Source organism: Zootermopsis nevadensis, unplaced genomic scaffold, assembly GCF_977971745.1.
Source record: "Zootermopsis nevadensis isolate Lab colony 2312 unplaced genomic scaffold, Znev_1.0 Znev_ptg000015l, whole genome shotgun sequence".
Lineage (NCBI taxonomy): Eukaryota > Metazoa > Arthropoda > Insecta > Blattodea > Termopsidae > Zootermopsis > Zootermopsis nevadensis.
Window position 1 is genome coordinate 8,813,670 of NW_028259147.1, and position 16,698 is coordinate 8,830,367.

Below are 16,698 nucleotides of genomic sequence, written 5' to 3' on the forward strand. Positions count from 1 at the left end.
TGTTTGTATTCTGGAGGGAAAGTGCATTAATTCGTTCCAAAGCTCCCGGACACTGTCCGCTACAGGAATAGTGTTAAGCAGTGTTTCCTCAACTAATATAAACCCATTTAACTTTCTAAAGTACCAATGGAATCCTTGACCCTTTCTGGTCCTATGAACTCCCACATGACATGAGCCACGATGTAAACTAATTATAACAATTTGTATAGCGGAATCTGTCAAAAATAATCTTAACGCTTTCCAAACTCAGAAATAGAATATATTAGTGTTTTACGATCGATACCTACATAAATAAACTATACTAGGAACACAAGTTTTGGTTTCTTATATATTTCTTATAAATGTGTTTCACAATTTCCGTGTATTGAAACGCCGTGTTCACAGAAACGTTAGATGATTCTTAAATTTTGCATTGAATTCGAGCAGAGACAAGATGTAAGCAAGATCTGTTCAGAATAATGCGCAAATAAACTGTCAAATTCTTCACTATAAAATATTCTTTTTTTAACACTGATTATGTAAAAGGTATCCAAAGAATTTTTATGAAATCAAATTCAGCACTAAACAGAAATGAAATAATCTGGTTAGAGTGCTTATTGATAAGATAAATTGTCCTCCTCTCCAATGAAACGGTTTATGATGTTAAATTTCAGCGACACGACAGAACATAACAGCCAATAAAATAGTCACAACCAAAACACGTGACGACGGCCCAGCTAACACGTGACCATAGGTCGGTTCTGTTCCAAGATGGGCTGCACTGAGCGTTAGTACGAGATTATCAAATAGCGCCCAGCTATTTACCGCGTTCCAAAGAGAAATCGCTGTTTGAAAAGCAGGCCCAATGTTATTGCGCCAAACAAATTATTTTGAAGCTTAATAAACATGTAATTCATAGAAATCGCTGTCCCCTCCTTGGTTTCTGGAACCGAAACACATCTACTACATCGATGATCGATTCAAACGAAGTTTTTACCCGAATATTAACGTAAATTTTTAGCTGAATGGTTGTGATATGCTCTACGAGACTCTCGCTTTAGGTTCACAGGAAAACCCCCGCGTGCGTTAAGTTACAAATAGTGGTTTGGGTATGTAATGAAAGAGTAGAGACTCCAATGGCATGGACTAATTAAAAATCTGTCGATCTGAATGAATTCTACAATACGTCAAGCACGGAATGGAGAGATGGGGAGGTAGCATAGGGATGGAATAGCAATGGACCCAAATACGAATGCTGGTGTCCGGTTCTGGCCACACCACAGCACGCTTTCAAATAAGACCCCTGTAATGGTGTTTTGGGGTTGAGGGCGAGGGTGCATGTGGCAGAAGTGAGGGGGGAACACACGTGAGTACAGGAGCGGTGTCAGTTAGGGGATAATTAATCTAGTGATGAGAAGAGTTAAGCCTACTAACTTCAAACCTCATACCAACTCTTATTAGAGTGGAGTTGACAGAACGCCGGTTGGCATGCTTCGGCTAGTCGCCTCGTTTCTGTTAGAATACGGACGCTTGTCAAGCCTCGTACAATTGGATTCGCTTTTTATTTACTTTTTTTGTATTTCAAGTTTCACTGGAACTTCAGTAACCGCGAGGAATTTGTGAACGATATTCATTAACAAAATTCGTCAGTTAAAGCCTTTCAGCGTTTGTACGGAATTGGAATAGGACGAGTAAAATTTTTTGATGTTCATTTAAAATATAAGAATAGCCATACAAAAGGTGTCGAAAGTTCTGATTACTTTTATAATATTCATATAACACATTAGGAGTGTTACCATTAGATCACACAGCATTGGCCACGATTGATCCAATTTCTTTTCTAATTTACAACTCACATTCATATTTTCTCGGAGCATAATATTAAAATATTTTCTTAAAGTACGGTCTTGCAGTACATTAAATTTAACCTCCTCTTCACATTGTTCACCCTGTTCTCATGAACGAAGTTGTGAAACAGGCGTGGTTAGACAATTAAATAGCATGCCTAATGGTTTTGTACAAGAACTGATTACACTTGTGAGGTGATGTATGTTCCATCACGTGACTAATACAATGCAGCAGTTTTTGTTGAACACACTTAAGTGTTCAGTTCAGTTTGTGGTTACAGTATTTTGCTGGAGCGGTGTTTTAAAATCAAGAAAAAACTAAATGATATTTCAGGTTCCCAAAGCGCGCGAGTAAAAACAATGGCTGTCTTCTGGGTTGTTACGACGTTACAGCTATGGCCCTGATGACGGAGACAAGAAGAACCCCTGAAACGTCGGTAAACCTCTACCAGACGACGCGGCGCAACAGCCCAGAAGATAGCCATCTTCATACTCTCAGCCGTGAGGACCTGAAATCTGACTAAGTAATATGTTTTTGTTTTGTGGTCACAGTTAGTTTGTGTTTGCAACAGTAATCTGCAGTCCCATGTGTATTCGAATTAAATTAAATTAAGGGCCAATGTGTTATGCAAAGTAGCAGAGACTGGGTTGGAGTACACATTTTCTCTCTTATTTCAATTATAGGTATAAAGATTTATAAGAACCGAGAACCATCTGTAATGTTTAAGATGTTAAACGGTAAATATTTGTGTATTAAAGATTATAGTGGCTTTGTATGGAATTTTTCATTAAACACCAAGTGTCTACTCATACCAATATATTTATTTATTCATTAATTATTCCGTATATAATCCACACACTAACCCATTCATTATTTCTATCTATCCTGTTCCACGTGCAAAGTAAATAAAATTATGCCGGAGCGTTTATGTCGATACCAAGAATAATTATAACTAAATGGTTAAGGTAAGAACAAAGTTAAATCTTCTTGGTCTAAAAACAATAAGTACAGGTGTGTGTGTGCATGGTGCGTGAGTGCGCGCTTGTTTGTTTTATATATATATATATATATATATATATTATTTTATTTTTATTTAGTGTTCTGTCTGACGACAGGTCCATATGAACAGGATCCTTCCATCCTTTTCTCCGACTGGGACCTGTTCATTTACGTTCTTGGCAGATGATCCAGAAGTGTTTTGCCATTGCCTTCTTCTGTGTGTGAATGGAGTAATTGTTGGGATGCCACGGAGGAAAACTCCGTGTTGCCTAGACCACGGCCTTGCCCAACACAAGTTATAAATTCGGGCACCGCCGGGAATCGAACCCGAGACCCCAGGATTACAAGGCCATATCGATTTGAAACTCGTAAAGAATTCAAGTATATATAATGGATGCAGTTGTTTTGTGGTGTAAAATTACGCCAAAGTATTTATTACGAGTATTTTGGTTTCCACTTAAAAGCTCCATGACATCATATCTCTGGTTTGAAGTGTGGTCGAGTAAATCAGAATTCTGCGTACCATTATGTTAAAATATTGTGGCCACTTCTAGGCCTTCGGATCGAACCCTGCTCTGACCACATGCCATTTGCGGTTAATAAAGATATAAATATTAAAATTGCTCTGGTTCACCTGTAATTTAGCTGCATAATTTTCCATATATCTGAGTCAAAGTGACAAATTTATTATATAATGGTTAAAATTTATTTGTTTTATAGAGATTGCAGTTTTACCCTGCTAAGATGATCCCTTTGCTTGCCTACAGGCAAGTGCAGTATTGTCTAAATATTTGGACAAACAGCTGTTTCGGGAATGATGCATTTCTATATCAGAAGCTAAGCAGTAATTTGGTTACGTACCATCCACGACTTCTGTGAGGCTATGCCGTGTTTAGACAGACTTTGGGCCATCGTACTTTAATAAGATTACATTTACTTAACTGTTCCTATCCTACACGATATAATACGATAGACATGCTGTGATATAACTATATATGTTTATTTATTGTGTCATATTCAAGTAACGGAGGAATTTGAATAACTTTATTATTATTTTCCCCAACTTCTGTATTATATCCTTTCGTACATAATCCATAATTTCTTTTATTTCACTAAACAGGTACTTATTCAATATCCCTAGAATTTATCCTATTATCAATTTATTTAAATTTAACATTAACGTAAAACTCCAACCTTCGATTAGGTGTCTGTATTTTACATTTCTATCCTAAATTTTACCTTTAAGCAAGCTTCTTATCTCTTTTTGTCCACTTGGTCACTGTCTTTACTTAACTCTGGATTTAAACTACTTTGTAACTCCTAAGTATTATACACATTAGACCTAATATTTTAGCGTCTTCACTTCCATTTTCTTTTAATTTTCTAATATACGTTATTATTTTTTGCAGATGTTGTAGATTCCTACCTCGTATCAAATTTTGTATGTCTACAATATAATTTGCATATTATTTTTTACAATATCACAAAATAAAAATGTATCTGCCTGATTCTACACAATTTAATAGCAGAACATGTCTGCGGATCGTAGATTATATTGGAGCACAGATACACAGCTAGCTGCCCACGTCATTCATCTGGTAACAAAATCAGATGGTTCAACACTGTCACCGCCGAAATTCGAGATTGAACCAAATCCTGAGAAACTTCATTCAAACCGATCGAAACTACAAATTGTATTAAAATATATTAAAAATTTGCCGTCAATCACAATTATAATATTGTTAAAAGATTAAAACATCATTTAACTTTTCCCATCGAGTACTCGATTACATAGGAACTTACACGACTAGTTTCGGCTATAATTTAGCCATCAACGGGTGTTACGTAGTATAATTAGTGATAGGTTTATACTACGTAACACCCGTTGATGGCTAAATTATAGCCGAAACTAGTCGTGTAAGTTCCTATGTAATCGAGTACTCGATGGGAAACGTTAAATGATGTTTTAATCTTTTAACAATTTATAATTGTGATTGACGGCAAATTTTTAATATATTTTAATACTTATGAATCACAATATGACGCATTTACAATATTTTACAAATTGTAATTGGCTATTCTGACCTTTAGTAAAATGTAAGTTGTTTTCAAAACTCTTAAATTACTAATGCGTAGGCAAAGCCGTTTAAAATATTATTTTGTGACAAAGCTCGAGATTCTGGGGTTTAATAAACAGAATATGAAATTATAAAATTATAAATATTAGTTATTTAGTTCTTAAATGCAATTTATTGAAAGGCACAAGTTCTTTACTCTTATTTGAAAATCCACTTACAAGTTTATGCATGTAACATCGGCAGTTTTTTACGTAGTTAAAAGAGAGGCAGGTATACGAGCTTACTAACGCATATAATCTGTATTTCGCAGTTAGGCCTACATATCGATATGTGTCTGATACACTGCACTAGTATCCCCTGTAATTAATATTTACACGTTGTATTGCTGGAGGATCAGATCGCAGTTTCAGAGAGATAAATACGACTGAAATAACAGTTAGTGGAACAACCAACCAGAGAGAGAGAGAATTAGCGCGCATTAATTAAATGTATTTTTCAAAACGCAAAATAAATTTTACGAAAAACTCATGAACTTCTGTGGCCACATGTAAAATACGTTAAAGCTTTTTTAGTACTTAAGTTTTTCGTACGTGTTATAAATAAATAATTACACATCCTTTAATTCGTCCACTAATTTATAGACAAAGTGTTCTATAGGATTTGAGACTTTCGCGGCGAGTACAATCAATAAAATATTCTCGGGAAATCAGCCGCGTTAACTGGTTACCGTAGTAAACCGACGTTTCGGGAACAAACTCTGTCCCCATCTTCAGGGTTCTGATGTGACTGGATCCTCGGAAGTCGCCTGGGGACAGAGTTTGTTCCCGAAACGTCGGTTTACTACGGTAACCAGTTAACGCGGCTGATTGCCCGAGAAGATTTTATTAAAAGTTTACTATGTTAATGTCTCCTTTTTGAACCTAAACCAGATTCAAATTTTCCTGTAACCACAAAGATTTCATAAAGATTCCATAAAGAAAAAAGTACTGTCTGCATGAGGGGCGAGTCCTCTACGGAACATGACAAATAAAGGGCGAAAGAATGTATTACCCTGAGCTTAATCCTTTTGTTCAGACAAATTAAGACAGCACGGCCAATGAGGCTGTCAGTATTAATTTAGCTTGTTTGCTTGCAATATAAATTCTTCAGCTTTCCTCGTTACATTCCATCCTGTCTGTTTGGTAGCAGCCGGGGTACAACATTATGAAGCGAGCTGCATAAAGCGATGTAGTTGATATTTACAAGTCTTGCCACCATTTTTAGCCAAGATAGTAAATAATAAAGATGCGTACTATCTATTTCATTTTTAAAATGTAAATTTAATGATAAGCATCACAAGAATAACCCAATATAAGTTTATTGCAGTGCACTGAATTTTACGTGGACTGATGGGTTTGTGAACCTTGTCCAAGGTCTGACATTATAAAATACAACATTTCAAGAATTAGTTCCGTGCTCTTCTTGAGGTGTAGTGGAGAGGACGTAGTATTTCGTATTTCTCCTGCACGGGGCTTCCTGTATTGGGTGGTTTTCGGAAATGGTTTGCTGTTTTTTTTTAATTCTGCATTCATATTTGTCTTAGTCTTGACTTTCATATGCCTTCTTATAATTTTTATTTTTAATATCATTATTATCTGCCGTTCACAAAACCTGATCTCAGGTACTTAAACACATGTAGTTGTTGTGACCTAGCTTGTCCAGTAATTAGAATTAGCTCATTCAAACGGAACCCACAGGGTAGATTCTTCCTTTATTACACTTAAAGACGGGGACATCCAGTCCTCGAAACGTTGAGTATTTTATAAAATTAGACAATAGGCAATGTCGAAGAATCCAGCAGACCAGATTGTATTACACCATCGCCAAAAACCCTCAGAATCGAACTGAGTTTTCTGTTACTAAACACATTAATAGTTCCCTGTTACAATTTAAATTATTTACAAAGGTTATTAATGACGCGTGTATAATAATAATAATCCGTGGCGTAACAGCTCCAGTGAGCCAAAGCCGACTAAATGGCTGCTGGCCTCACGTTCACATGCCTAAGCAGAGGTGAACGATCATCCAACACGATATAGGATGACGTGTGGTCAGCACGACGAACCTCCAGCCATTGCTAGCTTTCCTGACAGGATTACGCTACTCATTGTAGCTCCCCAATTTCCTCACGATGCTGGGTTGGCACCGGTCCCATACACTGGTCGAAAGCTCATGAGAACATTTCTTTCCCCGAGACTCGAACCATTCACCGTATCACCGGTCCGAAGCATGATGTCCCAGACCGCGCGGCTACGGCGCGGGACATGATCCGTGTATAGGATTTAATAAAATAACAGTATTAATTAAGAGTTTAGTAAGGATATGTGTTACTAAGAAAGATACATGTAATTACTTCAATACATCTAAAGAATATTGGGGTCAGAATACGAAGTAGATGCGATTTTATGTATATGAACGTCAGAGGTTCTCGGCACACTTGAGATACTCAGTTTTATAGCACACTATACTCAGAATAGAGATAAGAGTAAACTTATTTTTAAGTAATTTCATTTATTGTAAAAAATATAATATTACTGTTAAACAGAAAGATGAAGTTTAACTAATAAATTAAGAATACTCATTTACTTATAATAACGCGATATTAACAATTCTCTGATTTCTCAATTTGCATATTTAAATTTATATATTTATTATTCTATCCAAAACTTCCTGGAGCACTTGAAAAAAGCTAGCGGCACACTGATTAAAAACCAGTGATGTGTGAAGGTTATTCGCATGCATGTGTGAAAGTAAGTAGACCTACGTCGAAATGCAAACTGTTTTTGATGTAAACAATAATGACAGTTTATTGATCCAGTTCATTAGCTGTCTAACTCGGAATGAAGTTACTGATTTTGGTGATGAAAACACGTCCTTTCACTACTGCAACTGGCTTCAATATAATGCGGTAAATAAGCTGTCCTCACCTGGACTGAATAATTTACTCGCACTTAGACATGTGTGGATGTTGACACACGTCATAATTTTAATATAAAACATTATACCTATTGCAATGCAATGTGAGTAGGTTGCGAGAATCAATCCAAAATAGCCAAACAATTTTAGGAAACAACGTACGAGCGATATCTCTTCTACCTCTGTTCGTATAATACGTAGCTTTTCTCCACTCCTTTTGACTATTTTATTTTTCCCTGCACTTATTCACATATTGGTGCTACGACCTCTTCATACACGTAAACAACTAAGTTCAAATCCGGTCTGGAAGTGAACCTGACGAGAAAATTTCCGAGTATCAACATAACCCCCCAAAATTACTTTGAATATCGAAAGCGAAAGTGTTAAATTATAGTTCCCTTATTCTTTTCTTTTTGTGTGTCAATCCTCGGATATCCGTCCCAGTCAACCGTATGGCAATTCCCCTTTATTGAATATTGAATCTGTCAGACATTCGGTACGAAATCTTGACCCGGGAACAGGCTTTTCGTACTTCGTTCACGGTGTCCATTGAGTGAACTTAAACGCGCGTCAGGCTGACGGCGATACAAAATTCTGTCCTTTAGTTGGTCGCCAGCCACAAGGGACAGAACCCCGAGCTGTTGTATCTTTTCGTTACAGAAGAATAATTTCGGTCAGGAAGTTAGAAAATATATTACGTGCGCGTGCCATAATAATTTTAAAGGATGTCAGCTTATTAAGACCGTGGCAACTGACACACTGTTGTAAGATTTGAGGTTTTCACAGCGGTGAGTATGAAGATTTCCGTCTTCTGGGTTGTTGCGCTGTATAGTATGACCTCTGAAACGTTGGTTAACATCGACCAGACTACACAGCGCAACAACCCAGAAGACGGAAATCTTCTGACAAACTGTTGTTCGTGACAATCAGAATTTCGGAATAACTTTGCTGCTATTGTCGGCTCATTGTGAACTAGGTTTGACATTTATTGTACCCGAAAACGGGCGTAAAATTCAGACATTTCCTACTGTACTTACGCATTCTATATAATGACTGCTATTTAGGCGAAGTATTACAAATAAATATTTTTATTAGCTCTTACGTGTTTAATGCACACATTATATTGAGTTCCATGGGAAATGCGTACTTAAAATTACTTCTTGGAAACTATTAGTTCTATGAGAAGGGATAATTTCTATTAAACAAGGCATTTAAATGAAAGTTTATTAATAATAGGACTATACATTTCTGGTTATAAAGTAACTATGACCTATTCTTAACAAGCTAATCATCACTAAAACAGTACGAAATTCTTCTATTTTATAGAAGTTTCATTAACTTTATCTCAAGAGACTGCCACTAATCCCTGACTGAATAAACATGTGACTAAAAAAAATCCATTTACCTAATACGTTCATGATTAAAAATATAATATATACAAATTATGTCAAACATTATACGTAAATTTATATGTCAAAATTATATTATGCCATGTCACACGATGTGCCGCATATTTCAAACAATAAACATCACTAGTTTATGAGAATCTACTCACCAATCTCAATCAAAACTAAATTTTCTTAACAAGCAGTCGGAGTGCAGACTACCCATACCATATTTCATTTCATCTATAAAGTGGTTTTGGAATTAAAACGTACCGAGAGACACAAGGGCATGGCGCCTTGAGAGGTATTTTTAGTTTTTCATATTTCGTACAGAATGAAACGTAATTCCAAAAGCAATTTGCAAATGCAAGTAATTTTCACGACTCAAGGTTTAATAGGACTAAAAGAGAATACAGAAAATAACTGAGGCCTGCAGGTCGCAGTTTGTAGAGGACATGTCTCTTTGGCATTTTGGCCAACTATAGTTCCTATCCATCAAGACGATGGAATTGAATTTTATTCCATGAACAAGATAGGGTCTGGGTTTACTGAAGGATGAAATTGAAACCTTTGTCAATTTCGGTCCGTGTTATATAATGATAAAACACTTAGTTCCCTCTGAAATACGCCTTTGATTTAATCTACAATAAGAAACAAGACAAAAAAGCTTCAGAATGAGATCGTTCAAGTACTTTTATGGAGTTATGTAAAATAAATCTAAAATCGATGTAAAAACTGTGCAAAAATATAATTTGTGTGAAATTGTTGGGCTACTTGATCAAAATTACACTTTTCTTTTTTTAAAATAAGAAGTTCCTCGCTGTTACATGTATGATCATGTATGAAATGAAATTCAACCAAATTGTACTACAATACTGTTTAAGAAAACTGCATTCATTTTAAGAGTAGGAAAGTCAATTTCTTGTTTATTGTTTAAAAATAAATTTAAATAAATTCCACGATCTTCTAAATTATACATAAAAAGTAAAGTTTGTCCCACTATACGCCATGTAGGCGTTTGGGGTGAGTGGAGGTATGGCTCCTCTCTTCCTTGACCTCGGCGCTAGATGGGGGTGAGTGGTCAGCATCACGCCCCGGCCGGCTTTACCCCCGGGAAAGGATTCCGGTACCCATTGTAGAGGAGGCTGGGTGGGCCCCAGAGCCGGTCTGGACGCAGAGGCTAGAGGAAAAATCCTCTGCCCCCGTCGGGGATAGAAACCCCGGTCGTCCAGCCCGTAGCTAGTCACTATACTGACTGAGATATCCCGGCCCATTATAAATTATACATACAATGAGAGAAATACGAGTTTTTGGTAACTGAAATTGCAAATTTATTATCAACTTCACGTTCCCACGCACGCACACACATAGGTAGTGCCGTCAAATGGAGAAACTTTCATTACACTTTTGTTAATCAATGGGGGAACGGTAGAGACTAGAATCCATCTCAAGTCAGTTTTTCGTCATCAAAAAAACCCCTTTCTCTCGAAAGGTATGATGTTGCTTTCTATTTACCAAACGCTCTATCTGCATAAAAACTGCATACGAACAAAATATTTGTTGCCATGAAGAAGTTCAGAAACATACAGTAATTGATACTAGCGCTGTTTTCACCTACATTTCGCACGATCACCATGTTGTTGTAATCGATGAATGACAAAGATAAAGGAGGAAACAAGTAGGTAGGTGAACTCTACTGACATGAAGTACATGTCTGAAAGTCGCTAAATTAGTTATCTTCTATATTTACATGAAATTCATGCCTCAATATCGGCAAAATGCGTGTCTTTTATACTTAAATGAAGATAATGCCTCAAAGTCGACGAATTAGTTATCTCTCACCCTCAAAGTAGTGACCAAACCAGCGCAAGAACAGACAGGTACATTAAAACACGCTCTGGTTAACATGAACCAGGCCGAGTAAGTTCGCATTTCTCATCCTAATTTATAAGCGACGTAGCAATGCAGTCCCATAACTTCCAAATGAGAAACGAACGTGAATGAATCACTCGTCCGAAGTTGGGTGTTTCGTCATTCGAAATATTTTCTTTAATATCATTTTAAGAGCATTATTCAAACTATTCATTTTTCTTGTTCCCGTACAGATATTTTTAAAAGAATGTCCCACATACTTGGACTATAAACTTCTTTAATTCGCTTTTCCAGTAAGACCTTCATCTATAATCGCAGTGCCATAAAGAAGCGCTTTATCTAGCGTTAGAAGCCGAGAGTAAAAAGGTACGTGAGAGGGAAAAAGGCATGGAGAAGGAAGAGATAAAAAAGGAAGTTATCTAACAGATTTTACGATGCCGTTTCCAAGCTCACCCTTTTTGTGGTGTTGGCACGAAGTACAGAAGTGCCCAGACACGTATGTCTATTACGAGAAGGTAATCATGTTTGCTGGCAGATCGCTTTTCTCCCTACACGTCTCCTCCCTTGTCTCTGAGGACACGCACCGAAAAATTTTACACATTTAGTCGTACCGCAGTTAATGAGCCGATGTCTGCATTGCACTGTGGCTTGGAATTGAGGAATAAGATCTCAGGGTCTCACGGGCGACGAGTATGAAGATGACTGTTTTATGGGATGTTGCGCCGTGTAGTCTCGTATAAGTTAACCGACGTTTCGGAGGTGATTACTGTCTCCATCATCAGGCTGATTACTCTATTAATGGAGATAGTAAGCACAAGCAATCTTAGTAAAATGTATATTTTCGTTTTCACAAGAAAAATATGGATAAAAATACAGTGACCTCTTAATAAGACCTTTTAATTTGTTGTCGAAACATTTAATTTTAAACACAATAAAAAAAGTTATTACTACGATATTTGCAAGAACAGAAACACGTTTACTAAACTGCAGTGAAGTGTAAGAACTAAAAGAAATTGTGACAGGGATCGTGTTTATTTTATCTAGAGGACTGGGAGAAGCAAATAATCCCCTCTTCGCATCTCAGGAATGTGAGACAATACACAGTATTCATTTTAGGCAAAATTTAGTCAGAAACATTTTTATGTGGGAGGACAATCAGGCCTACACTTGATCTGAAAATCTATGTAACATATCACGCCATTTTGTAACTTATTCTGCAGAAATGCGTCCGTGTCTCTTTAAAATGTTTAGAATGTGATCTATACAGACATGGTCACAAGGCGTCACTTCTCAGAAGACCTCTACGATGTATATATAATTATTCACTTCATTTCGGTCAAGGAATCCAAGAAGCAAGGTGGTAGTTACCGAATTTTCGTACTCTAGATCATCAATAATCTTTCATATTATACCATTATTAATGTAAACAACGTATTTCTAAATTATGTATCCCTACGAACCATTCTATGTAAATAAACATGCACGACTAGTAGAAAATAATTCAGTTCAAGTCATTTGTTATAGTGTTTATCAAGAGCAAAACTCCTACGACGGGCAAATACTAATAAATACACACATTAAACAAAAACATATGAAAACAAAACAAAACTAAATATACATATAATCAATACAAAAACTTTCTCGTGTCGAGAAATTCATGGCCTATTTCCGCTCCTGTCTTTTACTGGCCTGTACAGTCAGGCCACAGACAGTCTAAACAGCACTACCAATCCATTGTTTCAGCTAAAATTCTGAATCGGAACAGATGAGTGGCGTCTGAGTAACACACTTCCCCTTTCTTGCAGCTCGTATTTACATTGTTAAGACAGCAGACATTCGTGGCGTCGGCGTAAATTACGCAAGTAAGAGTTGTGTAAGTTTTCTGACCAGTTTTGAAACAGGAGCGTGATAGAATACGATGTTAAAAGTGTAATTACATATTAATCCTACATAAATCTATAACTTTTATAATTGCTTTGTATCGAATTACGCATTTATTAAAATTTGGAATGAAGAATGAGCCACTTAATCCTATCATTAAAGTACGTGGGAGTGGAACTCTACGGCCTACAACTTGTGTTTTGAACTTTTGAATAATTCAAATTACATTTTCAATATTTTGGGAAAATGGAAATTTTCTGCTTGTCTGTTAAAAGTCCAGGTCCAAAGTTTCGTTGGGAATACAAAAGGAAGTGGTATTTTCCGATGCAAAAGTGTATAACAAGGATCAATCGCGGGACGCGTGTTTGACCTATTCGCTCCAAACCGAGGCCAGATATATCTCATGAGATGTGAGAGAAAATAATCCGATTTAAACAAGAATTGAATGACATTATAAAGCGGGCATGGATTTGATATTTAATTACCACTAATTACATAAAAGATGACCTTAAAAATATGGCATCTCGCTACGTCAATTTATTTATGGTTTAATTAACAATGTTGTAAGAAACTCTGACTGTAGAGCATCGAATGATAGGTTGATTAATAAATAGGCATAATAAATCGAAAAGGGTGTGGAAGGAAACGGTAGTGTCACAGCATTCATCTGGAGTGTCTGACGAAAACTATCTCAGTCTGGAGAACCGAAATGCTGTCTGAGACGAACCAACAACTCCCAAATATGAAACAAAAATTATATTTCACATACTTTCTTGAAATTGTACGCATATCACTAGGTGACCTCTGCGTTTAACAGTTACATAACTTGCTGCGTGTACGTATGTGAGTAAACTCTTCATATTAGCAAGTGTAGGTATATCATTCACAGCGTCAATAGAATGAACACAAGCAAATGAAGAACATTTTATAGCGATAAAATCTTATTCCTTTTGATAAAGTTCCAGTAAGTCTACGGATGATTCAGGAGCTTTCTTTACAGCAACACACGAGCAGAAACTCACTAAAGGAACAAATTACGCGCACTTTTAAGGATTACAGATCAAGCAACCTATTGTCACTACCGATATAACATTGGCTGATGATAAGAAAAGAGCATTTGGATGACTTAAATCGCAGATGTGAAGCTAATATCAAAATTCATCTTATGGAAATAAGGTGTAAGAATGCGAATTGGATTCATCTGGCTCAAGGTAGGTTCAAGTAAGACGCTGTTGCAGATATGATAATGAATATTCTGTTTTTATAAAAGGCGGGTAAATCTTGAACCTTTGCGCTACTTATAGGTCCTCTTGCAGGGCTCTTATCGTGTGGAGTTAAACGTAATGGGCCATGAATAACAGAGACCGGTCTTTCTTGTTTGTACGTAACAGAATTCGGTACAGGAAGAGAAGAATGTCTAATGGCACCCAGTTTTATGATACCGGTATTCTAGAAATATAAAGTAAAATCATGAAAAACTTGTGCTGTTGGATCCAAGAATCTCGCAGTGCCTCTTCACAGAACCGGTTCATCAATTTGTAAATAAAACACGTGGTTAAACTTTACTGTAGTGAATACTGAGATTACAGAACTCTTTTATATCACGCGCGTAATATTTCGCCTCACAGTTTGGGATTTGGGTTGGCATTATCATCCAAAGTCCATTATATCAGCTTGGTTTACATACAAAGGCGACAAAAAGTGTGGAAGACAGGTGTTCGCGGAAATTACCTACGTACCAAAACACCAATTTTCCCTTCATGCTCAGTTTTCTTTTGCATTTTGATACAGCCACTGAATCAATTTATTATTCTGCTCACGGGGGTAGACACCATCAAAGGAAAGTACGGGTTAAGCGAGAAGGGGTACTAGTAGAGGTGGGTAAAGGTCATGGAACCGTTAAAAAATACGCCATCTTCTATTGAAGCCATGTCAATGCTGTTATGAGTGCGTGCCACAGGTGTGATTGATTAGCACGCCTGTAGGTGGCAGAATCTAAGGGATAAGTCCGTTTCAGTACATATACAGGCCTGGAGGGAACTTCTGCGTTATGGATCTGCTTGGAAATAGCGTCCGACGTTCTGTCCTGAGTGCTTGTTTGTGAAAGACTGCTGCACAATTAAGAAACAAAGAAATTTCCGCCGTTCCGTGTTTATCTTTTAAACAGCAGTGGTAATACCATTCGCTTTTAACATTCAGCAACTCTGCGTTTTGCCTGAAATGGATTTTGTATGATTCTCAGAATAAACAACCATTATTTCTATAAACAGCGTACAAGATTTTATCGTTGTAATGGAGACGCGTCTGTTTTCTTTGAGGCAGGAACTGAACCAAAGCCAGTTTAAGCCTTAGTTTCACGCTATTGAAAAGCAGACGAAACGATAAAAGAACTCGGAACTCTATGGCAACATGCATGAGTCTATTCTGTTCCTAGTTTAGTAGAATTTGAGGTTTTCACGGTGGTGCCTAAGAAGATGGCTGTCTTCTTAATTTAGTCATACATATCGCAGGCCTAACTATTACGCTTGTTACTACTTAGAAATTGTTACATTTCTGAATGATAATGCATCATTGTTTGTTGAAGAAACAAAACGCCAGTGGGCACATGCGGCCTCAGGAACGAGATATGAATCAGAGATCTCCCAGATACAAAGGAGGAATGCTCAGTCACAATACGGCAATGTTTAGTGAGGATATGTGGATTAATATTTTTGTTGGATATGAGATTCTCACGGCGTTGAGTACGAAGATAGCTGTCTTTTGGGATGTAGCGCCTAGCAGTCTGGTAGAAGTCTACCAGAATTTCAGGGTCATCGTCCTAATGACGGAAGCAGTAAGGATCTCTGAAACAGGAATTTTCTACTAAATTACACGGCGCTATAACCCAGAAGATAGCCGTTGTTAAAGGTTGGTTTTTAACAATGCTTTTCAACTACATATTTTAAAAGGAGTAGAGAGGGTATATAGTTCTTAGCATTAAATGCATCATGGTAAGATTAAAAAAAGAACTTGAAAAATATGCAGAAGGAAGAAACCGTGACCTGTTTTAAAGAAGGAAAAAGAATATTAATTAAGTTTGGCATTTAATTAGGCGAAACCAAAAGAAAAATCTCCGCTCTCAGAATAGCAGATCTTTTGGTCTAGACTCGAAGAGGAGACCTCTATCTCGGTGTGTATACAAATTAAGAAATATGGATATAGCCTTCACAGAATCGGCGTAATCCGACCCACTGTGCCAAGAGTAAAAAGAGAAGTCCATTCCACTTACATGCATGTGGGCCCCGTATCCGGGGCTGCCCATAAAGATCCAGTCAACCTTCTTGTTTTCAGCCGTTTGCGGCAGGAAGTACGGTCGGTCGTAATGTTGCCTGAATATTCTAGCGACGCGGTCGTCACAGTTACTCCTGGAAAGCGTCAAAGTACAGATCAGTTACTGTATGATGACCCATGGCAAGAACAAAGGCAAATTAACTGGAATCAAGGAGCTACAATGTAATTAGGAAGAAGAGATGCAGTGAAATAGTAGTTACAATTACGATGGAAAATTTATACTTTATCACTATGACACACGCTACTAATACGCGGAGTATTTATCGCTGGTCCATAAGACTTTTGATAGTAACTGAATTATTTTATTCCAAATGTATTAATTGTACCTGTAATTTGTAAAAGCAATATAATAGGAACTTATGTGTTTATGC

General features: G+C 37.0%; 1 protein-coding gene across 1 annotated transcript in view; it reads right to left on the minus strand.

Moving 5' to 3' along the window:
* The window catches only part of LOC110838453 (uncharacterized), a gene marked incomplete at its 5' end in the record, with an annotated part of 72,998 nt that extends 56,597 nt beyond the window's left edge, over positions 1 to 16,401 (minus strand). Inside the window, one exon of the mRNA XM_087348930.1 lies at positions 16,266 to 16,401. Within this exon, the coding sequence (XP_087205056.1) occupies positions 16,266 to 16,401 (136 nt within the window). The remainder of the gene's footprint in view (positions 1 to 16,265) is intronic.
* Between the last annotated feature and the right edge of the window lie 297 nt (positions 16,402 to 16,698).